Source organism: Oryzias latipes, chromosome 17 (genome assembly GCF_002234675.1).
Source record: "Oryzias latipes chromosome 17, ASM223467v1".
NCBI classification, from domain to species: Eukaryota; Metazoa; Chordata; class Actinopteri; order Beloniformes; family Adrianichthyidae; genus Oryzias; species Oryzias latipes.
Window position 1 is genome coordinate 27483041 of NC_019875.2, and position 26673 is coordinate 27509713.

Genomic DNA, 26673 nt, shown 5'->3' on the forward strand with positions numbered 1-26673 from the left:
TGTTGTAACAGTGGGTCTTGATTGACAATCTGGCCTTCTTCAGCTGTTGTTGCAATGGGCATTTTAGCCAGCAGAGGACTCTAGATCCTCTTTAATGGAGCCAAATCAAAAGCAGAATTGAATCCCAAGCCTGTAAGACATGTTGTGGTACCCTATTGGGCTTTGGACAAAAACTCATTTGGTTTGGATGTTCTGCTGTTTTTACGTTGTGTCCAGTAAGTTTTACCTGAAATAATTAAAAGAAAGTCATATCTTCAAGTTATAAAAATTCCCAACGGTTACCGTGTTATAGTTTTTGTTAAAAATGAATTTAAATACCAATAACATTTTGGAGCCAGTGGATAAAAATGGGTGCAAACGTGTAAGAATGGTTTCCTTAAGCCCTAAATGGAGTTCCCCCGTGCGCAACGAGAGTGGATTTTGATCATTAAACCAGCGGTTTGGATCATTTGGAGACAATCAAAAAGCAATAAACTGGCATCAAAAAATTAGAAGCTGATGATTTTGTGGTTTCATAGCATGCAGGTAGTTTATTGTGATGGTGCGCACGTTGCAACCCCCCCCCCCCCCCTAACAAATCCAATCACACCCTCCCCCATCTCAAGTACAGTTGCGTGATTGGTGACGTCGCAGCATGCGGAGGAGGGCTCTGGGCAGGGAACTCTATGACCAACGAGAACCAAACACAATTTGATTCCAGCGCAGAAACGACGCGTCCGCGGCGCAGGAGCACAGCGCCCCGCTGAACGCCCATTGTCTCCTTCAAACCGAGCGCGCAAGAAAAGCGCTTTTTCTTTTCTTCTTCTTCTTTTTTTTTTTTTTTTTAAACCAACAACGCGGTGAGGGAGGGCTGTCCAAGTGCAGTGCGGGTTTGTAAGACACACAAAAGGCCCTGGACAGATCTGGCCACTAACGGAAAATGAATCACAGTCAAGTTGTACAAATGTGAGCCGCGTTTCGTTGCGTTTGGAGACCGCCTTTTGACGCTTTTTGCGCCGAGCCTTTTTCCAAGAGCCAGAGCGGACCTCTTTGTTCCCATCGTCTGCTGAATCCCAGCCCGCACATCTGTGCCGCGTCCTCACAGACAGAGTTCTCCTCGAACACAAAACCGAGAATGAATTTCCAGTCCAACGTCCCAGTGTCCGGGATCTCTCCGCAGTCCCAGCCTGCCATGCCCACTCCAGGCACTGTCCCGACGCCCGTCCCAGTTCCCCAGTCCATCCCGTCCCAGTTCGGATCCGGATCGTCTGCGAGCTCGGGAGGCGGACAGTTTGGCTCGGGGACAGTTTCAGGCCAAGCCGCACAACCCGGCCCGGCCGGCTCGCAGTTTGTTCTGTCCAACTCAGCTGCCATCAGGGCAGAGATCCACCGGTTCGAGTCCGTCCACCCAAACATTTACGCAATCTACGACCTGATTGAGCGCATCGATGACCTGGCCCTGCAGAACCAAATCAGAGAGCATGTAATCTCCATCGAAGGTGAGTGGGCAGCTGCCACACGGGTGTGCACTGTGTGTGTGTTATTGTCTCTTAAGTGCCGAGGGACACGTGTTTATGCGCTTCTATATTTGAGGGTGGGGGTGGAGGGGTTCCTATTCCTCCTAACGCACACTCGGCAGTGTTATAGGCGCAGCCCAGTGTCAACAAGCACACTTGGAGCTCGGGTGGGGGGCGCAGCCCAGCTCATAGTCGTGTTCGTGGGTTGAATTGCAGCCTCACTCACTGCAGCCTGAGCTATTGTAACCTCCACCCTCCAAAATCTGCTGTGGAGTTGAACCTTTCATTGCAAACTGTGGGTGAAAGTGCTGCTCATGTGTCCTTTAAGGTGCCTAATGTTAAGTTGTGCGTTCTGTGTCCGCCGTCCACCCCCCTGCTCCAAATAAAGACAGGAAGAAGGATGCAGCTGTGCAGGAGCTTCCACGGGCATCATTGGATTTGTTATGAAAACCTCTCACTGGGTTTGTTTTTAATCACAGTGGAGGACCTAATGATGAGAGGATGACAGTGGAGCTGGGGACCACATCATTTGATAGCAGAGCAACATCTCAGCTCTGCAAGTCCGGAAGCCTCTCCCCTTGTGTTCCTTGTGATCTGGCCTTTGAGAAGCATTATCTCATCACTTAAGGCATTTAATTTGGAAATTTCTAGAAGCAATGTTGTTGTGCTGAGAAAACAGCTGTGAGACAGTGGTGGTCAAAGCCCATGAAATGTGCCTTGCTTTCAGAAGCACGTGACTCTCAGGGACGCAGGCATGTTTGCTCCGTAATCAAAGGGATGCAGATGTTTCATGATGTCTTGGTTTGGTTAGAAAACAGCTCATATGAATTGACATTATATCTGAGACAAAATTAAAAAAAAAGACAGACAAAAAAAACCCCCATTTAGGTCACGACTTCTCAAGGCAACCTTTTCATAACTGGTCCTTTTTAAACCCCCCCCCCCCCCCCCAAGTGATTACATAATTTTGATTTTAAGGCTTTATTTTATCTCTCTAAAAGAAAACAATACAGCCTTTTGTGAGTTATCTTCCAGCTAACCTCTCTTTAAAAACCGTTATGGCTGACTCCTTTTATTTGATACAAATGTTTAGTCTGTGTTTTATGAAGAAAGAAGGAAACATTTGACCCCAAGGAAAATCAAAATAGATTTTCATTTCCCTATTGGCTGTTATGAGTTATAAAAAAAACTTTATTGTGTATCTTTTGTGCTTCCTTAAGCTTTTTATTTTAAATTATCCACTTTAGGGTGACCTCAAACAGATTTTTACCCTCTTAATACCCGGCGTCTACATGCATGGACATCGCATTTTGGGTTTTGTTACCCCAGTAGTTAATTCTGCTTTACTGGAGTCCTGTGAAATCGTGTGCAGAGGGTTAGCTCAAATATTAGCTCGGGTCTTGAGAGGTTAAATACCGTAAGTAGAAATGAGAAAATAATCCTAAAGTTATCATTTGCAGTCACACATGCATAAAAATTATGAAGGCCGACACACAACTTGGTGATTTGACATTTTTTATTGCGTTTGTGTTTCAGATTATGTTGATTTCAAAACATTTCTGTATCTTTTCATAGAGTGATCCTTTTATAAAGATTGTTTTGTTTCTGATTATGGATGTAGATTGCCAAACTGAGACTTTATTAGACAAAGTGTTGAGAAATTCTAACTACAAATTAGCTAAACCATAGAGATATTTTGCCCTGAACAAAAATCAAGCAGCTTGAAGCGGATCACAAAATCAAAAACATTTGAAAAAAGGTTTATTAAAAAAAAGTCTGCTTTTTCATTTAGTTAAAACTTCTTTTTAAACTGTTACTTCAACAGGCTGTGGAGAGTAGCAGACCTATCGTGACCTCTCTTCACCTGCAAATCTGTTCCTCTTCAGTCTTGCATCATTGCAGAGTGAGTTGCTAAGGAAACAGTGGCTCATGCATTTAGAAGAAGAAAGACTGAATAGAAAGTACGAATCTAAGTCCCATCGATATGAAGGTCTTGCTGTTCATTAATCAGACCCTTCCTTTCCTTTTTTTTCTTTTTTTCTACATATTTCACTTTGCAGATGCCTCTTTTAGCTCTCTTCATGATCTTGTTGATGATTATGGACAAATATAGAGTCTATTGGGATTATGAGAGGAAGACATCTTAAAATGACTTAAAATACACAAGCATACACCTTGACTCGGCCTGGAAACCTTCATGTCAGACAGTACAAACACTCAAGAGCGGCAGGGTGAAGCCAGCAGTTCAAACTCTTTACATTGAGCAGATGCTTTACAGCAGGACCCAGTAAACAGAACTGAAACCAAACATGTTTGTTGAGATCCTATAAACCAGAGGGGGACAACTAACTGTTGATTAATTGGATTTGGCAGGAACAGCCAGTCAATAACTGCGTTAGCAGGATGGTTGGAGCTCATGAATGACAAAAATCATAGTTTCAAAGTAAAACCAACAGATGGGGGACCAAAGACCCGCTACAGAGCTCCATTTGTCAATCAAACAAATCCCATTTAGTGTTATCTGCAGCACCATGCACTGAGCTCAGAATGGTGGGTTTTGTTTCACAAATGGTTATTAACAGAATCTTCAGGGGTAGTTTTCTTGATATTTATAAAACCTACGGTAGTTACCTTCAAGCTGTTTTTTTAGAACAATGTCATTGAAGCTGTTTGGAGATGTTAGGCTTCCTAACCAACATACAGAAGAGCAGCTCTTGTAGAGGATGGTTTTTTTTAATAGTTTCTACAAACTCAGACAAAATGCAAATCCTCAGTTTTCCCCTGATATTATCAGTACAGACTATTTTATCCTGCAACAGCTTCTTCTGACAGCCTTGCCTTTTTTTTAATACTAATAATTTATCTGAAGCTAAGAATCTCATTAAGTTGATGGAGTGATGATCTGTCCAGAGTTGTTTTTCGATGACCCTTAAAACATTAAAGCAGAAAAAGTAGGTGAAGGAATGAAAAAAAAAACCTTTATTGAATCAAGAGAGAAGTGGGTTTTTAAAGCTGAGATCTCCAACTGGGGATGAAGGTTTGATTTGTGCTGAAATTTTACTTGCATAAAAGTATAAATGAAATCTCAGAGACCTCAGCTGGGTTGCGTGATTTTGGCTAAACGTCCCTCTCTGATCAGCTATTTTCAAAGCATTCCCAGTGGCCTTTTAATTGTGATTATGCAATTTTTAGACAAAATTAAAAGAAAATCAGTTTTCCTGGACATAGTTTCTGCAGAGCGGCAAAGCAGTTCATTAGAGATTCACCGGAAAGTTGTGGGCGTGGAGTAATCGTTGACTCTATAAGTGAACTGCACAGAGTCAACCATCTCCCCTGGCGTTCCAAGCAGGAAGTGCCCGCTCGCTCCAAGAAGCCAAAATCCATAATATAGGGAAATAAACAGCTAAAATTCAGTCATTCTATTTAACAGAAAAAGCATTCTTTTTTATAAACATGTTCTTGAGAATCCCTATTTTTTTCACAATATTATTTCTTTATTGCAAGTTATTCAAGTTTTAAACTTGCCAATCAGATGCCTCAATAAAAGCATGTGGTGCCTGCTGGCCCCCACCTCAAACATTCAAAACGTTAGATTGATAGATTCCCCCGGGCCGGCTTTCAGTGATAGGGGGATGGACTTCCAACAAGCTCACTCCTCATTGGTGACAGTAGTTGCCAGAGAAACATTGATTTATACCGGCTTGGACCAATCAGTGCTTACTAACTTTGCCTGGTTCCCAATGGCGGCTGCTGTATTTAGCATATTTGGCAACTGAATTGGCTTCATTTGGTTGGAGCCGGAAGTATGCTGTCCTCTGTGGGTGACGTCACTCTGTCCAGTTCTCTTATACAGTCAAGTAACCTTGGCCTTCCTCTCCCTCGCTAAGAGCTCTTTGTTTACATGCTGTCTCAAACTTAAAACCTAAAATTACTGGTTTCCACCAAAATGTCGAACAATATAGGAGCTATTCAACCTCACAGTTTTGAACAGGATGCCAGCTCAGACCACAAAAACCAAGACGTACATGGATCTAGTCGTCTACCAATGGATGCATAAGAATGGAGCGGAGAGGGACGATTGTGACCCGACCATGTTAAATACATGTTAAACACCAAAAAGACCATTCTGATAGGAGTGGGTCTTTAAGGGTTCTGTTTTAGTTTAGGGAATAGTTCCACTCACTTACTTGGGAGTTAAATCTTTTTCTCTGCATGTTCTAACAGTTCAAATTGTTACTTTAATGTTTTAGCTTTTTGAGCATTTCAACATCTTGGGAAGGTTTTGCTGTTAAAGACAGTACAAGTGGTGGCCATAGTGGATCCCTAAGAGTGTTGCAAAGGTCAGGAATTATTTGGAAGGAAAAAGGTCACAAACTGTTTTAACACTTCCTGGCTTTTTGGCTCTATGGTGGAAACAAAACGCTGTGCATATATTTTCCTGACATTTTGTTAGGCCAAGCATTGTAATGTGTTTTATTGTTGCGATGGCATCTCAAGTGGTAAAAGGCAGTTTCCCAAATTTACCGATATTTAAGAGGGGTGCTTGGGATTTGAAGAAAGGGCTAATAAGCCTGCACAAAGGAACACAGTGTGTTGGAGGAGCTGTCGGGTTGACAAAGAGAGATGTAAAAGCACACAGATTGTAGCCTCAGAACTCTCCGTCGGCATTGTGTTGTACCTAAGCAGCTCCCTGGTACGCACTGCATCCCATCTCCTAAGAAGACGAGAAGCAAGAGTGCACATCTACTGATCACAAGGAGAGAATAATGAGACTTTTGCATATTTCTGTTGCTACAAAAGCAGGATTCCCATTGTTGGAACTGAGAAGATATGTCTTTGAAAATCTCCACCATGCAGTGCTTTCAGTTTTAGCAGTTCAGGATTCAAAGTGGTGGATCCAAAGCACTGATTAAATAGCATACAGTGATCTTGTAAAGACAGCCTGGGTTTGTGGAATTGTGAGTGGTAACAGTTTGAAGCTGGAGTTGTGTGTCAGTGTGTGTGTGTGTGTATGCGTGGTCTGAATTTGATTTAATGAACTGGACTGTGAGCCATCTGCGTCTGGAGAATGTTCCTTCTGGCAGGAGGATTCCTCACAATGTGCTCAGTAAATTCAAAGCTATCTGTGAAGATCGATTCGATGGAGTTGGAAATGTTTGTCAATATCCGCCTCTGTGTCATTCCACACCGCGGTCTGTCTGTGTATGTATTCATGTGTCAGGCTCATGTTTATAATGCAGCTTGTGTATGTATGTACCTTTGACTGTAAATGGGAACTGGACTGAATGACCCCCTCCCCCCCAGATGTTCCAAACAGGAAGTACCTGCTGGCTCCAAGAAGCCAAAATCCCATAGGCTTCTATAGAGAAATAAACAGTTATTACTACATCCAACTGTTTTTATTAATATATTCTTTTCACAATATTATTCTATGGTGCAAGTTATTCAATTTATAAACAAGCCAATCCGGTACCTCAAAATCTTGTTTGACAGATTTTGTGTAGTCCACTTTTCTAGTGGAGTGCGGCCTTCCAACGAGCTCACTCCTGATTGGCGAGAGTGGTTGCCTTAGCTACCGTCACAAACGCAACTGCTACCGCGTGATGGGAAATGTTCAAGGTTTCATGCTGCAGGCGGATTTTTTGGAAAATCATTGGCGTGGTCATGAATTTACATGGCAGGAGTCAGGCGGGGATGATGCCATTACAAAATCGGGCAACAGCTGCACTGCCACAGGGCGGTTGTAGCTGGATGACATGCTGGAAGCAGCCCTGATTGGATGACGCTTAAATGTCTTCGGACGGTGGCTGTCCATATCAAGTGCCATCAGCCACCTGGTAGCGGGCCATTCTGCTCCACTGGTCATTTGCAACTCAGATTTTCTTTTTCCTCTTGTCATGGGTGTTACTCTTTTTCAATGAGTAGTGCACCAAGCACCATTTTCTGTCTTCTTCATATTCTTCGCACCATGAACCAAAATCCGTCAACATGGAGGTCTCAGAGTCACAGACTTAGAAACGATGACCCAGCAAATCCAGATCCATTAGTACTTACCGATGAGGTCTGGCTCCAACATGGCAACGTCTTATAAATGGCGACTGAATTGGTTGGAGCAGGAAGTAAGCCATTTTCAATGGGTGACTGACATCACACTACGTACCAGCCGTGGTTCTTCTGAATAAATATCACTCAGACATCTTTATTTTAAGATGAGATAAAGAAGAAAAAATGTAATAATTTTTTGATTAATACATCTATTGACAAACTGCTTGAGCAAAATCAGCTTGGTGTGTGTGTTTGCAGCACATGCACTTTGATCCCGGCATAAAGAGTGGTTGACTAGCCCCGTAAAGTGGAAATGTCAGATAATTCATGGCTCTCAGCTTGACTTGCAAAATGCCTGTTTGCTGTGAGAAAAGGTTAGCAGTTTAGTCCTCAGTTTCTCTACGAGATAAATTGTTTGGAGGGAACTCGGGTGTCTCCACTTTGTTCCCCTCATGATTTTGTGATGATTTTCTTTTTGCTCTGCTGATTAGGGGTTTGCTGGTTTGGCTAATTTCAGTTGCTGATTGAACACATCTGATTCAGGTAAAGAGAAATAAGACTAGCTAGAAAATAAAAACTATGGGAGCTTAAAAAAACACATTTAGATTGTGCTCTGTCCTTAAAATGTTACCAAAATAAAAGCATTTTTTAATTAAAATCTTTTACTTTTAAAATAAAAAAAGAAAATTCCAACCTCTGGATAACTATTTGCATTTTTTTCTATGCAGTCTGTCAAGTTTAAGGCAAAATCAAGGTGTCTGACTTTTTCTTTTTTGTATAAATGTGTGTCTAACCTTTAGCCAGCAACTAACTGTGAAGCTGTCACTGTCCCACCGTGTTGTATACACTGCTGCATGTCCTGCAGGCAGTCCGGTGAGATTTGTAAACACTCTTGCAGAGAGGCCTGTTCCAGAGAGCAGCCCTAACACACTGAGGCCAACCCTGAACTCTGTTCAGCACACGATCCCTCATTAGGGGAAGGCCCGTGCCATGATTCACAAAGACCAAATAAAATGGGGCTGCCCCCGTTTCAATTTGTGAAAAAATTTACATGAATACGAGCCAAATTCTTTATTATTTATTTGCCTTTGAACTAATTACGAAAGTTTTATTTAACATAGTAAATTAACAAACAAATACACTCAAGTTGAATAATGGTGTTAACAAAAGAGCAGCAACAGATCAGAGTGACTTTACTGGAAGCTTTTATACAAGTCCACCATTTGTGCAGTTTGGGTTTGCCAAAGGTCTTAATTGAGACCGAGGCTGGGATTTGAACCCCTCACCAACCAACTAAACACAGAAAAGAGGGGTTTAATCAAACCAGCTAAAACATAAAGGGCTAAACTATTTTAAAATAACATGGAGGAAATTAAACGAGTTCCCTGCATCACACCAGCCCATGGAAGGCCCGATGAGTTGGCCTTTGTAGTTGACTCACCTGGACTGTTGGCCACACCCTTTGCCCCCTGACGAGCACATGCTGATGAGAGACAAACGGAAAACTCTGCAGACGATAACCACGGTTTAATATGAGAACGGCGTCTAACATTATCCAATTAAATACCAAAGCATAACTAAACAAAGGATGTTTTAATTCATGTGTAGGAAGACATTAAATTGATGAACAGAGTATGAAAATGTAAGAAGCCACTGAGCAGAGTAAGCTTATAGCCTGACATCACCATGGTAACAGCCTCAGGAGTTCACCTTCTCCCAGGCCTTTTTGGAGCTGACCCTTTCAAACAGCTTGTTTGTATCGTGCCTTAACACGACCACAGTCAAATGAAGTGCCGTACATTAAACAGCAGAGCTACAGAAACATGTAAACATTCTGTGATGATCACATTTTTACCTCAGTCAAGAATTTATTTCTTTATGTTTCACAGATCTTTATAATCTTTTATTATAAATTGCATGGATCTGTTTCCCAGGTTGATTTTCCTCATTACCAACTCCACCAAGGTGAGGTGCATTTACATGTTTTCATGGATATTTATGAAAAGTACATAAAATAAAAAAATACGTTTGTCATTTCTTTATATTGATGTTCAAAATAAACATGTAGAGGATCTGAAATGGTCTAAAATATCGAGCCAGATGGAACAAAAATAACATTTAAAAATGGATCTACCCTATTTCTGCTTAGTTAAACCATCTCAGATTTCCACCAAAAATGTTTTACATGAAATCTTTTCTAAGCATTTGGATCCAAAAAGGTTGTGTTTGATGGATCTAACAACCATCTGGATCGGGCGCAGTCTGAAAAAGCAGCCGCTTCCTGCTTGTTGGAATTCAGAGGCTGAGACCGGATTAAGCTGAGAAATATCTTTGCATGTTTTTATAGAAAACCAAATAACGTTCAATACATTTGATTGACAGATTATTCTAAGATAGTTTTTAAGTGGCTTCCAACAAGTTAATTCCTGATTGGCAAGAAGGGTTGCCATAGAAATGAATATGAAGACCGACACGGACCAATCACGGAATACTGACAATTTACAGTTCAAACCTGGCGCCGTCCGACGATTGAATTGACTTCATTTGCTTGGAGTTAGAAGTAAGTTTTTTTTACGTGGGTGAAGTCACACTAACTGCGCCCAGTTCTCCAAAGCAGTCAATGACTGGTCCTAAAATAAGAAAATAAAGCTGCAAATGAGAATTGTAGGCACCTTTTAATTAATATATGTTCATAACTAAAGCAAATAAAGACATTTCTTTTGTTTAATTGTAGTTGAGAACAGAAAACATAAATACACGGTCTAACACAAAGCTCTCTGTTGGAAGACAGGAGGTTGTAGGTGGAAAAAGCTGCTGTGTTCTGTCTCATCTCAGAGGTCGATAACACCGCCGTCGGGTCTGGGTATGTGGTATAACATCCGGCTCAGAAAAGCTCTCACATCAGGTGCACAAATGGGATTTGAGAGTTTTTTTTCTTTCTTTCTGATATTCACTTTAAAATAATAGCAGCCGCTTTATTTTTCATCTGCAGCAGCCAAAGCACCTCTATGTTGTGTCTGGAACTTATTGCATCCCAGCCGTGTTCAAGCCTGAGGAGCAATTTTGAGAGCACCAACATTAAGTTTGCGTGGCGCTTCTTTTCTAAAGTGCAGTGGTGAGTTTGACCCCCGCCTCCCCGACAGATGTTCCCCACTCAACAGGATTATGAAGGCTCTGTTTGTGCTCATCTTCAACTTGTTTGCATCTTCGGATGGTTCCTCTGAACCCCGCTGTAATTAGTCCTAACGCCACTCATGACATTTGACTGCAGGTCAGCAGAGAGGCGCTGAACCTCCGAGCTGTAAACAGAGCCGCCATCTGATGGCCCGGGGTGGTGGGGGGTCTGCAGGGTCAGAACGCCGTTTCTGTGTCCCTCCTCTCTCTGCTGCCGCACCACAATATCAGCTTATTGAATGCAACACAGCAGAATGCCCTCCATTGTGCCCTGGAAACAAAGGCGCCCTCTCTTCTGATGACGGACAGCTATTTTTTTGTGTGTTGCGAACGCGAAAGCGTGGGGAAAGCCGGTCAGAAAAGTTTAGAGTGGACTCATCCTCATCTCTCACTGGTGGAAAGTGAAGGCCTGTTTTTCAGCTCACAAGCTCCCTGTTGGAGGTTTTGATTGAAGGGAAAACCCATTCAAAAGAGCAGATTTACTGATTAAAATAAATTAAAATATTTAAGTAAATAATGACTTAAAAGACCCTCACAGATAAAAAATTGTGTTTTCTTATTACATATTTTTAATATGAAGGACATAGATAAAGAAAATTATGATTAAAATCGCAGAGGAAAAAGAAGCAGATGAAAAAAATGTCGTTTGCAAAAGAGTTTCTTTGTGATGTAGAAAATACGCTGCTCCATTCTGATGCATCCACTTGCAGACAAATAGATCCATGTATGTCTTTTCTTGTTTTCTGCGTCCGAGCTGGCATCTGGCTCAAAACTGCAGCACCAAATTTTTGTTGCACTGACAATGTTAGGTTGGAGGTCTTGAGAGCTGTAAGCTAGCAGGGGAGAGTGTAAACAGAGAGCTCTCGGTAATGGGAAGGAGGTCGGTGTGCCAACAGTCCTGCCCACAACTCGAAGCAAATTTCTAATGAACTGTTGCCGCTCTGCAGAAACTATGTCCTAGAAAATGACAGGTTTTGGCTAAAAAATGGTATAATTATAATTGAAAGACCACTGAGAGCATTTTAAAGTAGCTCAAAAGATGATCAGAGTGGGACTTGAAAAGAAAGTAAAAAGGTTGTTATTTATCAAATTTAAGGAATTATTGCACAAGTCAGGGTCCACTCCCCACTATGCAGACAATTTCAGATTTTAACAAAATTCATAATAAAGTTAACAACTTGTTGAGACTTTTGGGACTAAAGGAAATTAATTTTGTTTGATATATTCCAGAAGCGTAACTAATTATCTCTAATTATGATTGATTCTAATATCATGTTTTGAGGCTATTTGCTCTGTGATTCTTCATCTTGCTGAAACTCGAAATGACTGTGTGCCCTCATTATGCTTGTAAAATTAACTTACTGCAGAGAATCCTTTAAAAAATAAAAGAAACAATCAATGTGCCTCTAGCATTAATCAAGAAAAATATGCCAGACATTTCTAAAACTGCTCACCGTCCTTTTGGAATGAACTCTTTTTATCACTGTCTCAATTTGCTTGAAATTTTAAGGTGTTATTAAGGTAAATTGGCCTCTTCTTTTTTTTTTTAGCTTGTGTATCCGCCATGTCCTATGGTGGAAGTGCTCATGTTTCCTGCCAGTGGGGTAGTGCTGGAAGCAGATGGCTGCTGACAGAGGAAGGGGTTTGGAAAGCATTGAGTGAGCAACAGATGGAAAGGCACATATGCCTCCAAGTCCCCTCAGCTTGCCAGCAGTCCCGTGACAAACTGTGGGAAGATTCTGGCCTCAACCAGGTTGGGGATGGATGGATGGAGCTGAAGAATGAAGTGTCCCTACTATGCACACAGAAATCTGTGTCCAGTTTGTCCCTGGAAATCGGATCTTCTGGAGAATTCCCATCAAACATAATTGAATTTTGCCACTTCAGCAAAACTCTTAAAGTTGTGGTCTTGCTTTGGTCGTCACATGCTTCAGGAAATGAAACTCATTTGGCTTTTTGTTTTTGAGGAAAAACGCCTTACAGGGACTTTTTTGTCCCCAAGGGAGCCTCCAAGTGGAAAAATCATGGAGAAAGGAAGTTTGTGAGGCCACGGATCTGCTTGTGCAACGACACACAACGCTGATGGAAGAAAACATCACTCTTTGTCCTAAAAAGCCTTGAAAATAGGAATGTGAAGACAAGTTAAATTTTAATATTATTCTCCAAATACTGCAGCGATATGTCCTCTTTTTTCTGTGTCTTTATTTAAAGACACCGTCAAGAAAAAAGGCAGTTTTTACTATTTACTGTAAATGAGAATTGTGCCGAGGAAGTGCGATGTCATCCACAGAAAATGGGTTACTCCGGCTCCAAATGATAATATACATAATAATAATAATAATAATAATAATAAACTTTATTTATATAGCCCTTTTCGAAATCAAGATTGTGCTTTACAATTATAATGAGACAAAATCAGGATTACAGAACAAAGAAATAAACACAATCAATAAAATAAATAAAATCAATGAAATCAATAAAGTCAAATGTTTAAATTTAAGAACCAGTAAAATAATTAAAACTACAGCTATAGAGGTGGGTTTTTTAAAAGAGATTTAAATACTGGCAGGGACTCGGCGAGCCTGATCTCTATAGGGAGACTCTTGCAGAGTGTTGGGGCTCTTATAGCAAATGCCCTGTGTGTGTAGAGTGCGTTACAATAGTCCAAACGGGAAAAAATTAAAGCGTGAATCACCATCTCAAGACATTTTTTTGAAAGGAGATGGGTTATCCTGTATAACCTATGTATTTGCCAGAAACAAGATTTGACCACCGATTTAACACGGGTCTCCAAATTCAAACTAGTATCAAATATCACCCCCAGATTTCTGCAGCTTGAAGACACATTGTTAGACAGAGACTCCAATTTCTGAGCCACACCATTTCGGGCCTCAACTGAACCAAAAATAATTACGTCAGTTTTGTCCATATTCAACTGCAGAAAATTCGGGCCATTGACGTGGGTCTTTAAAGCTCAGTTGTGACCCCCTTTTAGATAACAAACTTACCAGAAGTATGTTTGTTATGTTAACCCGTTTCACTGACAGGCACCATTTTGGCTCAAAAGAGAAATGAAAGTATTTCCTATTGTTTTGAACTCACGATAGGCTCACATATTTTGGATTCTGCTCCGTGACAACACTGAGAGAAGAATAAACTGCATATTTGATTTTGGATTATCCCACCTGTTCATTGTCATCACTGTAAACTGGGATTAGATATTGGACCCTTGTTGCGGTCATGTCAGTGCAGCTTGTTCAACATGTACCAGCTGGGCTTTATCACCTCGGTCTTACATTCCTTTGGTGGATGTCATTGTTTTGATGGTGTTTCGACATGTCCTCTGGCCTTGTGTTCAGTCTTTAGAGCTCAGTCAGAAAACAGGCCATTTGCCTCCTTTCATGTTTATTTGCTGTCGGCTGGGACAGCTCTGCCTGTGATACATTTCACAGAGAAAATCTGCAAAAGCTTCAGTGCACATTTGGCTCTCATAAAGTGTTTTTATTTTTTATTTTTTTTAAAGCAGTGCTGGAGCATCTGTTACCCAGTTTAATTCCAGATCAACACTGGTATTCTGATCACTTTTTTTTATTGTGAATCATAACTAAAAAGTCTGCAGATGCTGCTGTTCAGGGATGCTTTATTCTGTGGGAATAGATGCAGAGGAAGTGGAATGTGACCCCACATTTGATGTTTATACCCCTATTTCCTGCTTTCCCCAACTGGAATAAGCTTGAGTTGTTCCACTGCTCATCCCCAGTGGCCATGATCCTTGACTGAAGTCATGTGGTGCAGTATGTGAACTGCATGTACTACAGCCCCACTTGGAACGCAGTCAGTGTTCCCAGTTTGGGCCCAACAACTGGAGGGGTTTTCGGATTGGCATCTGTTAGCAGGAAAGCTCACAAAGAGATGAGCTTTTTTCAAAACGTTATGTTTGAAATATTACACGTTAAAAGGTTCACAAATATTCAATCAGGTGGAATTTAATTGAGCTAAGCATTAGGAGCTTATTTAAGCTATTTAAAGTTTTTAAAGACCCAACGAATAGAGTTTGAAGACCAGCTCCAATCATCTTTTGAGTAGTTGGAAAAGTTTTCCTAGATGTTCTTCAGTTATGATTAAACTGCCATAGTTTCTGCAGAGCAACAGTTGTTCATTGTAAATTCTCTTTTGGGGTAAACAGACATTAAACAAAGAAACGTCCTATGTTTTTTCTTTATTAACTAAATCTAAAGGTACAAGTCCCAAATTAAACAAGGAAAAGGATTTTAAAGTGAACAAGTTGTGCACAATCTGTCTTTTAGTTTAGTCCATCAATATTGTGTTTGGCTTTTAGGATGAAAGAAAGATCGTTAAATGTCCTCCTTTTAATTTTGTTAATGTTATGAGAAGGTGATGGTAGAAATCTCATCTTTGTACCCATCAAGGCATCGTCATTGATAGACATACAGGTTTTGGACCAACATGTACTTTTAGTAGAGAAAACTCCCAATTTAGAAGAACTTTTTTGTTTCAACAAGACATTAAAATCTAATTTGCTTCAGGCATCACAGCAGAATAGCTCTGCGGTAAAAGGGTTTGCCTAATGAGCTGGTGAACCTCCAGACTAGCCTGGACCAGAGGTTATGCAATAAAAATCATTATAAAATCATTATAAAAAGAAAAAAAAAGGCTTTTGATGAATAAACTAAAGCTTATTTATCAAAGCATTGTGGGATATTGTAAAAACTATGCACAGCTAAGTATTTTATTTTCCAGAATAGGCAGCATTCTGCTAAATCCTTCATGTTGAGGGATGCAGATAAAGGCCCACAGTGCAGCATGAGGTTCCTAATAACAGCAACATTCATACATGAGAGCTCAACCTTCTAGAACTGCAAAATATCCTTGGCAGCTGATCAACTAGACCCCCAAAAATGTTTTTTTTATGATGACATAAAGAAAAACTTGATTTATATTTGTTTCAAGAATGTTTTTGTTTGAAAAGCAGTTATTGTAATAAATATTTTTGCACAAATCTTTGGTCACTTAAAGTTGGGGAGTGGTGTTTGATTGAATCTTGCATTTATTTCTCATGTGATGTAATCCTGTTTTAATATGGAGCCATTTTTTGTGCCATTATTCTAAGTGCAACACTCATCCTTTTGGGGATAAAATTTAAAAAATGTAGTGTGATTAAAAAAATGAGTTTGCACTGGAAACAGAAAAATGCGCTTGAAACTTATAAATATGTGCAAACAAAATAATTTTCACTCAAGAAAGGTTGTCTCACTTCTGTCCTTGAAGTGGAGCAGGGCACCGCATTACAAAAGCCAGCCAATCACAGAAATGGACATGAAGATTGATGCTGATTGGTCAGCAATTCTGACCAATGAGCATATTTTTGAGTTTAATCGCATTGTTCTGTTTCAAGTGCCACATTATTTTTTGAGCACACAAAATTTGTAAAGTTTTGCACTTAGAACAGTGAGTGTTGCGCTTGGAATAATGGTACCAAAATCACTCCGTAGTTTCAGACGTAAATGTGGACTGAATAAAAACAGTACTTTATGAATCTTAACATCCTAAACATCTGCATCTCAAAAATCTCAGATTTCAAGCCCTGATGCCATGACTCAACCTCAAGACAACGTCATCTAGATAAATGAGAACCTTCACCGACATAGATCTTAAACAGGTTTTCTAAAAATGCCTGATTAAACATCTTTTATACATTTTTCTCATCATTTTCAGAACTTTAGATTTTAGGTGTTTACTATTGTTTATACCAGTATCATTCTTGGCATTTCATGTTTCCTTAGGGTCGTGTCACACAGCCACTTCGTACATTTTGCGCATTTTCCATTTAAGAAATTTCGTAGTTTTATGATTCATGCGCGATTTATAAGTGTGGCGTTCTTCATTTGTCGATGTGCGCAGATATCCGTTGAGGCTTTCGGCCCTTGAGTGAATTTTGACCGGTTAGAAATTACGCCGTTTTTTACGTAGTTTATACACAATTACTTCGTTAATCTTACACAATTGTGCGTGAGTTTTGTGAGATGCTTAAGCAAATTTGTGGCTTTCCTTGATGTTCCACATATGTCTAATGGACTTTCATGCATGTACCACCAATGTATAATTTTTATATCGCGATTTGAACATATCACGTTCAAATAATGTAAGTGAGAAAGGACTTGCGTATAAACAGTGCAATAATCACGTGCCGTGCATCATGTAGATTTACGTGTTCTTTGGGTGCTTTATTCATACTTTTTCTTGGTCTTAACGTGGTTCATTCATGATACATCTGTGAAAATCCCTCCTTTTCCACATGTTTTCATGTATGACCAATTTTCGTCCATGCAATTCGCACAAACTGTGCACAGTGACTGTGTGACACGGCCTTTAGAGGATCATTTTTGCCTAAATTGAACAAAAATCCTAAATAGGATGCATGTCTTGCACTTCAGAGGCCATAATTGCCATGCTTTCAGCTTCTGGAGGGCTAAATGGTTGACCTCTTTGCATGTTAGTTCTTGATGCTTTGCTTGTTGCCGTATTTTGTGCATAAATCATGGAAAATGGTGTGTGGAGATTTGACCTGTGATATGAGGAACAGGGTTCTGGCAGAGTAGCAGCAATTTTAATGAGTCAAGCCAAATTATAGGCAACATAATGTAACATAACGACCAAACATCAGATGGAGAAAGGGAGCAAAAGTCGTCCGTAAAGTCTTTTTTTTAATCGCCTGGCAGTTAGAAGTGATGTTACTATGGAGATTTGGAAAGGAAAAAAGGATAGCAGAATGCTACAGCGGTAGCAGAGCACCATTTGTTCCCCTATTGAAAAATGCAGTGTTTCTGATGCGAGACGCTGCTGTAAACGGAGTGGCTGGGTCTTCCTGTTGGTGAAGAGATGCTCTGCCCGTTTGAAAGGAGCTGATCAGCGTCTTCCTTGGGGCGGTGGCGGTGCCGCTTCACTCTGGATGATGAGATTTTCCTCCTTGAGGAGTCTGGCGTGAAAAGTGCATCGTTCAGCAACCTCAGCAGATGAGCTCTCGCTCAGTTCAGTGTTTGTGTGCCGGAAAAAAGAGGTCTTAAATAAAACACAGTACAGCTAAAAAGGAAGAATTATGACACTCGTGTTGCCTCACATCCAGCACATCCGACGGTGCTCTTGGGCCCAGTCTGCTGTGAAATTGGCCCAACTGGTATCTAGAGATGGATGCTGCTGCAGTATGAAAGCACAGTGAGCTATTTGTATCCATTCTGTAAGACATTGACAAGACGCAATTTAGTTTCTCAACAGCACTTGTTTGGGGGGCTTTGTGTATTTGGGGGAAAAAAAGTGAATATTTTACATTTAGAGTCCGCCTTTCAGGCATTTTTTAATAGTGTCCATTTGGGTTTTTGGCTGCAGAAGAGTCCAAAGAAGGTGTCTTTTGTTGTAGGAGAATTGGGCATAAAATGTAGGTCTGCCCTAGAAAGGCTTGGCAACTCGTTGCTGTTCAGATGAACTCAAAGCCGCTCTCTCTGTTCTCACCATAAAGCAAATGTTCCTCTGGTCTCTTCATGTCAGTGGAGCTCTAGGACTCTACCTTTAGTGGGCTTTGAAAACAAATCATTTGGTCAGACCTACACTGGTGGATATTCAAATGTCACGTTTTGAGAAATTCCACTCGACTGAAATCTGGGGTTTTTGTGTCGCACACTCACAGGGGTCGTTTGGCATCAAAAGACCTGCCCCCCAGTCCTGAATGGAGTTTTCAGGTTGACATATTAGAACGCGGACGGTAAAACTAATTTTTGGTGATGAATCTCCGTTCTCGGCTGGGTGCTGTGCAGATCTGCTGGTGCACGGGTAGGCAGTGGCATGTGTTATGCAACACAAGTAGGTGGCTGGAGCAGCTCTGTGGAAGAGTGTGTTTGTGCGTTTTGTGTGTGAATTTTCCCCACGCACACACACACACACAAACATAGTTCTCCCAACCTAGATAGGTGGTTGCTTCTGAAACTACTTGAGGAGATGGTGGCAGATTTCAGAGGGGTCAGGAACTGAGCTTGTCCTGTTTAGGAATCCTCTCAATAATACTTGTAAGAAGGAGGTAAACCAATGCTGTCTCCGTTGTATTGCACATATTTTGGTCTTTAATTACGATTATGGCATTTTTAGGCAAAATAAAAAAAGCCTGTTTTGTTTTATTGGACAAAGTTTTTGAAGAGCTGCAAGAGTTCATTAGAAATTCAGCTTTGAGGTGAGTTGGACTGTTGGTAAGGAGTAAGCCCGCCCCTGATTACCGAAATCCATCTGTTTACACTCTCTCCCGCTAGCTTACGGCCCCTCACAATCCCAACCTAACATTACCGTGGCAACAAAAATGACGGCCGATTTTGAAGCTATCCAGCCATACAGTTTTGGTCCAGATACCAGCTCAGACGAGGAAAACGAAGACGTACTTGGATCTATTTTTCTGCAGAATGGGGCGGTGCAGGAAGCTTGTGGGCCCGCCTATTGTAGCACCTACATCACTGCTACAAACGGCAAATGGCATTTTTTTGTCTGCATCTAATTCACAAGGATTTGTATACAGTAATACTCAGAAATGCAACTTTAAGGTCCGTACACACCGGGACGAATATTCGCCAGGCGTTATTCGCCAGCGTTTTTCGCCACGTTTTTTGTGTTCACACCCAGGCGATTTTCGCTGACGATGAGCCGAGCGAACATGCAATTTCATTCCCTGACATTAGATGGCGCTTAATGTAAATAGAAATACTCCTGTACACAAGGTGGCGCTGCGCAACTTTAGGCTTCTTAAAGTCGCTTTTCACTCAGAAGAAGAGAGCAAGTATTTACGCGCTAGTCAGAATCATACAAAGAAAACATGAATATTTCAAGCACCAGTGGCTCCAACAGGTGCTTGGTTCGGGGATATTTTAGAATGTCCGTCATTATTTCTTCGCTGCTGTGTAGATGCAACTCGGCGTCTATCTTCTTCGCTGGTATGTGTGCTCAGCAAGGCAGTTTTGTGTTTGAGCGCCCCCAAGTTGTGTTTTACTGTAACTTCAGAAGCTCCAGACACGTGTGCAAAAGCGGCATTGTCATTGGTCGAATAGATTTCGACGCGACGCGTCGAAAAAAAAAAAACGAACCCGAGGCGTTTTTGTTTTTTTTGACGCTTTGACGCGTGGCGTTTTTTCGCGTCGGTGTGCACACTCACATTGGTGCCCTTTGTTTAGTCACGAGGCGTTAAACGTCGGCGAAAATCGCCGGCGAAATTCGTCCCGGTGTGAACGGGCCTTTAAGCCTAAATTTCTTTACATATGTTCTCCATCGTGAGAAAAATGCTACAAGAACTTTTTAAAAACACAAAAAATACTTTTTTTTTTTTTTTATTAGAGTGCATCCTTTAGTTTGGATTTGGTGAAGATGCATGCCAACTTATGTCACTCCCTGTTGACCCAAATCATTTTGTAGCTGTTCCAGCATCAGATATGCTTCTTTTTTGACATAGAGGGGATTAATTCGGTGATACAAGGTCAGATAAAAGACCAAATGTGTAGTTTGGTGTGATTTCAGACTGATGCTACAGTGTCAGAGGAAGTGGTCTAGGCTCATAAGACGGGTTTTTCATCTGATGAATTTTTATTTTTATTGTGTCTGTGTTTCTGTTCACTTCTGTAATTGGCCGCTGACTCTCCACACATGGACGTGACCTCAGGAAAATCTGAGATATTATTACACAACGACTGTGTGAATCAGCCGTCATCCTGATGAGTCACTGAACCTTCTCTGCGTAACGCAGCACCTTCGTCGAGTGTGACTCAACGACATGAATTGTTGCTGAGAAATCCAAAAAAGAAAAGGTGGCTGCTGACCTCAATTTATGGGGCATAATAAGAAAAAAGGAGATTTTCCTAAAATGTCTGCAGTTTTTCTTTAAGATCTTCTTTGAAAATACAACAGGAATCCATCCACTTATTTCCATTGAATTAAGGAATTTAGAATTATTTGTGCCTTTCATCAGATTTTTGTGGTTTTGGTCTAAAATAAACGAGTTTATTGAAGGTCAGTTCAGCTTCTTTTAAGCAGATGACTCTCATCTACATCCCCTGTAGGGGATAAACCAAGACGAAGAACTCAAAAGTGAGTGCTGACACCGTCTGTCTAAACTCAACAAGGAACATCTGAGATTTGATTGGATATCAGGACATTAAACAGGAAGGTTGTTTGATATTACGTCCCGTCAAAAGATTAAGCCGAGGGCTTTGGTTTGAGGTTTTTATGTAACGCTGCTGTTCAAACCACTGCTGACACCACATCAAACACTGTGTGCAAGGACAGACTTGATCTACCAGCATTATTGGTATAACAAGACAAATCCTATGGATTTTGTAAAAATATTATATCAATCAGTTATGGATTCATTATGGTTTAAATATGTTAACAAACAAGTAAGTTAAGTACAAATGTTTTTTTAGTAATATCAGGAGTTAAACTAGAGATGCTCTATGGCTGTTGTCAGTGGTATTTTCTTTAAAATAGACAGCTGTGAACGTTTTTTGTGTTGTATTCAGTTAATAGTTATTGATCGCTTGATAATAATTTTACATCTTGTAATTTTATTGGGAGTTAAAAAAAAAGAAATACAAAGGTTGTCACACTTTGCAAAAATTATACCACACACAATTTCTTACCATTACCTTTATGGTGCTGTTACAGTATAAGAGTGTTTTTGTGTTTATTTTTCCGGAATATTCAAGGTTTTTGCAAAAAAAACAAAAAGTGTAAGATATGTGATTAGGGGATATACTTTAAGCCACCTGTTGTTGCGGTACAAACTGGCTAAATCCTAAACACGGACCGCATGAAATATCAATGTCATAGACCCTTGGTGAGCCCGTAGAACCAAAATGTTCGTGCTCATATATATATATAAAAAACAAAACAGGTTATTGGCCGGTAGTTGGATGAGACTGCACCCTTTGAGGGATCCTTCTGGATCAGGATCGTTCGCCCTTCCGTTAGCCATTCGGGGTGAGTCCCATCTCTTAGCAGCTGGTTCATTTGTGCTGCCAGGCGCTCGTGGAGTGCGGTAAGCTTCTTTAGCCAGTAGGCATGTATCATGTAAGGGCCCGGTGCTGTCCAGTTCTTCATACCTGAGACTCTTTCTTGGATGTCTGCCACTGTGATGGTTACTGGATTCTGTTCAGGGAGGTTGCTATGTTCTTTTCTCAGAGAGACCAGCCACTGGGCATTGCTGTTGTGTACTGCCTCTTTCTCCCATATACTTTTCAAGTACTGTTCAGTTTCCAGCCTTGCTCGGTCTGCTCATCTATTTTGACCCTGCCACTGAGCGTACACTTTCGCAGGTTGAGTTGCGAACAGCCTGTTTATTCATCTGGCTTCATTGTCTCTTGTGTACCTCTTTAGGCGGCTGCTCAAGGCTATGAGCCTTTGTTTGGCAGTTTCCAGTGCTTCAGGTATGGGCATCTGGCTGTTTCTCTTAGGTACTTGCTCTTGCTTCTCATTGAATCTCTTTGAGCCTCTGTCAGCTTACTCACATCCTTCCGAGCTGCCTTGATTTTGGCCTCTAACCGTTGCTTCCATGGTGGCTATTGTTTTCTCCCATGGTTACTCTTATAGCCAAGCATCTCAAGGATCACTGCTGTAGACCAATTCATTGGTTTCTGTGATGGTTGTGGTAGGAATTGCCCTCAATGCTTCATTCACAGTTTCCATGTTCACACATTCATATTCGGAAACTGTGAATATATATATATATATATATATATATATATATATATATATATATATATATATATATATATATATATATATATATATATATATATATATATATATATATATATATATATATATATATATATATATATATATATATATATGCTAATTTTTTTACAAGCATGGTGTTGGAGAGGGTTAGGTTCAGGTTGGTGAGACGTAGGTGTGTTGTACAGATTTTTCTTTTTTTCAAACCCTCCAAATCCTGCAGACAGTGCAAAGAACCTGTTAGTGCTGTTCAGGGTGATTATATTGATTAAATTATGATATTAGAAGTGGGTGTAAGTTACACTATCCTCACGAGTACTTCACAATACAGCTACCACACGCACAAAAGTAGTACGTCCAATTTTTTATGACGTCCCTTGAGGTGGTGGTATGAGCCTCAAGGTAACTGGAAGAATCACCTGCGCTCCCCTTAAGATCCAGCCTCCACTCCATGGACCCAGACAACCCACATAACTTAAAACGTACTTTATTGTGAAAACTGAAACCAGCTAAAATCGTTGCTTGTCTTCTGTTGCTCCTTTATCTTGTGTGATGGATAATCATCCGTGTGTGAAGACTTCGACTGCTGACTGACTCAGACAGGCTGTGAGATCATTTCACGACATGAATTAGAGTTTGAATCCGCCGCTAAGCGTGTCCTCAGTTAATGACTACACAGCCAGTGTTGCAATGACGACAACTTCTTCTTCATGTGACCAGGTTTTTGATGATGCCGTGCAGCAGTAGTAGCTGTCTTATTTAAAGTTCACAGACTTTAGTTAGTTTTCTTATGGACACATAGCAACCATCTACACTGTTTTTTTACATAAAGGTTGACATTTGGTGGGTTCCTGAGCTGCAGTTTGTTCATGGCTGCAGGACATCATATAAACACATTTGTTAGTCAGATGTAAGCCCTAGATGCTGAGTGCTGTGTTACATTGGTGGGTGGTAAATGTTTATTACATAGAAATACATATAAAGATAAATAGTAGTACCCGATTTCCAATAATAACTTGAATTTAGTCAGCAATTTTTTAAACCCCACTCTGGAAACCTGAAGAATTATTTTAAATAGAAGAAACGTGTTAAGTCACAACACACAAACATAACTTTGGTAAAATGACAAAAATAAATTACTGCTCAATTCAATTCAATTCAATTTTATTTGTATAGCCCAAAATCACAACAACAGTCGTCTCGATGGGCTTCGAAGTAAAACATGAACTTAAAAGGATCACGAATACAAAGAGTTCAATAGGAAAATACTAAAATGAACTAACAAACTGACTAAGCTATACTGGCATCCCTGCCCTTAGACCCCCCTTCGCGGTAAGGAAAAACTCCCAAAAAAAACGGATTCCGGAAAAAACGAAGAAACCTCAGGGGTGCCCACATGAAGGAGGGATCCTCCCCCAGGATGGACAGGCGATCTACCAGAACTCCTAGAGAAGAATTAACTTATCTAAATCTACAACTACGTATATAAAGTCCAGCAGACGAGCTTCATCCAGCTGTGGTTGGGGGGACAGTCAAAGGCGCGAGTCGAGCCGGAGACAGGAACCACAGCCAGGTGTAGGAGCAGGAGCAGAGACGAGGTACTCGGTCGGGTACAGAGCAGAGACGAGCCAGAGATGAGCCAGAGGCAGGATCCACAGCCAGGTGTAGGAGCAGGAGCAGAGACGAGGTACTCGGTCGGGTACAGAGCAGAGTCGAGCCAGAGATGAGCCAGAGATGAGCCAGAGGCAGGAACCACAGCCAGGTGTAGGAGCGGGAGCAAAGGCGAGGTACTCGGTCAGGTACAGAGCAGAGACGAGCCAGAGATAAGACAGAGGCAGGATCCACAGCCAGGTGTAGGAGCGGGAGCAAAGGCGAGGTAAACGGTCAGGTACAGAGCAGAGATGAGCCAGAGATGAGCCAGAGGCAGGAACCACAGCCAGGTGTAGGAGCGGGAGCAAAGGCGAGGTAGACGGTCAGGAACTGGAGCACGGATGAGCCAACAGGAGTCTGGAAGCACTCCCACTCCCCAGGAGGGGAGAGGAAAAGAGGGACAATACATGAATCGCACTGCACCAAACAGAGGCATGGAGAACTAAATGATGAATAATGATCAAGAATGGAGAAGAGAGGAAGGGTAGAAGTAGAAGAGAAAAGAGGACAGAACCCCGGAGCACCATAGTTAACCCAGCTTCAACTTCTAGCAGCCTTTTAGAGGAAAAAGTTATTAAGTTTAATTTAAAAGAAATTAACATTAAGTTAAATAATCTCTGAATACTAACTAGTCTGACAATAAGCCTGTCCAAAGAGGAATGTTTTCAGTCTAACTTTGAATGTAGAAACTGAATCGGCCTCTCTTACAGTTCAGTGTTACTTTGAGGAGGTCATGACTATGTATGCTCTGGTAATTTAAAATAACTCCACTTATCACTGTTTCTTCTCTTTTTTTCCTTATCTCCATGGTTGCTGATGGACCATCATCTCCAGGTAAGCCCTGAAGACACTCGCCCACACTCCTCATTAGCACGTTCTCAAAAGCACTCATCATCATCCAAAAGAAGGTTTTCTTCTCTGTTGAGGCTCGGAATGAGTCCAGCTAAACTCTGGGCTCTTTTTTCTTCTGGGCTGTTTCTGTGTTTCACCATCTGTTGATGCTAAAGCAGACAAAGCTCTGACCTTTGCAGCTGTTCCGTTGGGTGTAACAGTAGGGCCATCCTTTGAGGCCTTCTGGCTGTTTGGGGGGGAGTCTGCTGGTCAAAGGGCTCCATAAATGTAATATGCATTCGGTTTTCATGAGCCCAGAAATGTTAAAACGTGCAGCCAATTCCTCTTTCCCAAAAAAATGTTGAAATGTTGGCTTGACCCCCTAAATGCCTCCATAAAGGAGGGAGCAAATAATGGGGAGCCATTTTTTTTTTGGGCCTAAAACTATATAAGCAGGGCACGACTAATAATGTATTGAGATACCTAAGGAGCACGTGCCTATCTGGATTTTGCAGATTTCTTGAGAGCATGGGAGATTGTTCATAGTGATAACCTCTTGAGAGAATCCCAGATGGGGATGCCATCCTTTCAGCTGGCCTACTTCCCTGACACTCATCACACACAGCAATCTGTAGGATCTGCCTGCACCAGCTCTCCTGCTAAGGCAGGCATGTAGGCATTGTTAGCATTGTGGGTTTGCCGCAGTGGAAGATAATTAACTATAGGCAGCATTTCTTTATGAAGTAAGAACTGTATTGTGGATGTGTGGATGCATGTGAGGGGTAACATACAAAAGGAAATGATGAGAATGAAAAAAAACCAAATTTACCATTAATTTACTTGATTGCATTGACCTTCATTTCCATTTCTGTTTTTAAAGGCTGTGAGTCCAGTCAATGCTTTTTCCTTGAAACAAATGTTTACGCATCAACGGATATTTGTAAAAATGCACTGAACAAGAGGTAGTTCTGTATGTGTGTGTGTGTTGTCACTTGTGTCGCTCTGGCTTTTGCTGTAGCAGCTGGTCCTGCTGTGCATGTTTGTGCACGTGAGTTCCTGCTGTGAAACTTGAAGTGCGTCTGTGAAATTCTGGGTTTGAGTCCGCCACCGTTACTGGCTACAGAGCTTTCTGCTGAAATGAAGTCGGGTGAAAAGTACTTTTTTAGGAGAAGGGAAATGGGGTCATTTCCATTCGAATGAAGAAACGTTTTGGATTTCTGTCTGTTTCTGACTTTTCATAAAATGCGTTATATCAAGTCAATGGTTTAAAGGACCTTTGGCCACCAAAAATGTTAAGGTGTGGATATTATTTTCCCACATCTTTTCTTCGTTTGCCTCAAATACGAAATGAAATGGAGCAAACATCTTCAAACAGTCATGACTTGGCAAACCGAAGAACTGAAAGAGATTGTGTTGTCGTTCGTGGAAAAATTACCAAGATAGAATTTCAAATTGAAAAGATTTTTAGTAACAAAAACAAAACATGAGATTGCAATCATAACTTTGATGCCTTTTGATGCAAATCTGCATCAAACCACTTCTGAAAATGATGAGAATGAAAAACTACTTTAATGCAGCATCTACTTGAAGCAAAAGTGATGTATATATTTTCATAACTAGAAATAAATTCAGGTGTCAAAGGGTCGCGAGTTTTTCAAGGTATTTGTTATGGAGGGTTTTGGTAGTGATCCGTGTTGAG

General features: G+C 41.0%; 1 protein-coding gene across 1 annotated transcript in view; it reads left to right on the top strand.

The window, feature by feature from the left end:
- The first annotated feature begins 589 nt into the window (after positions 1–589).
- The window catches only part of agap3 (ArfGAP with GTPase domain, ankyrin repeat and PH domain 3), a 145622-nt gene continuing 119538 nt past the window's right edge, over positions 590–26673 (top strand). Inside the window, exon 1 of the mRNA XM_023965328.1 lies at positions 590–1478. Coding sequence (XP_023821096.1) covers positions 1115–1478 — 364 coding nt within the window. The 5' untranslated portion in view covers positions 590–1114. The remainder of the gene's footprint in view (positions 1479–26673) is intronic.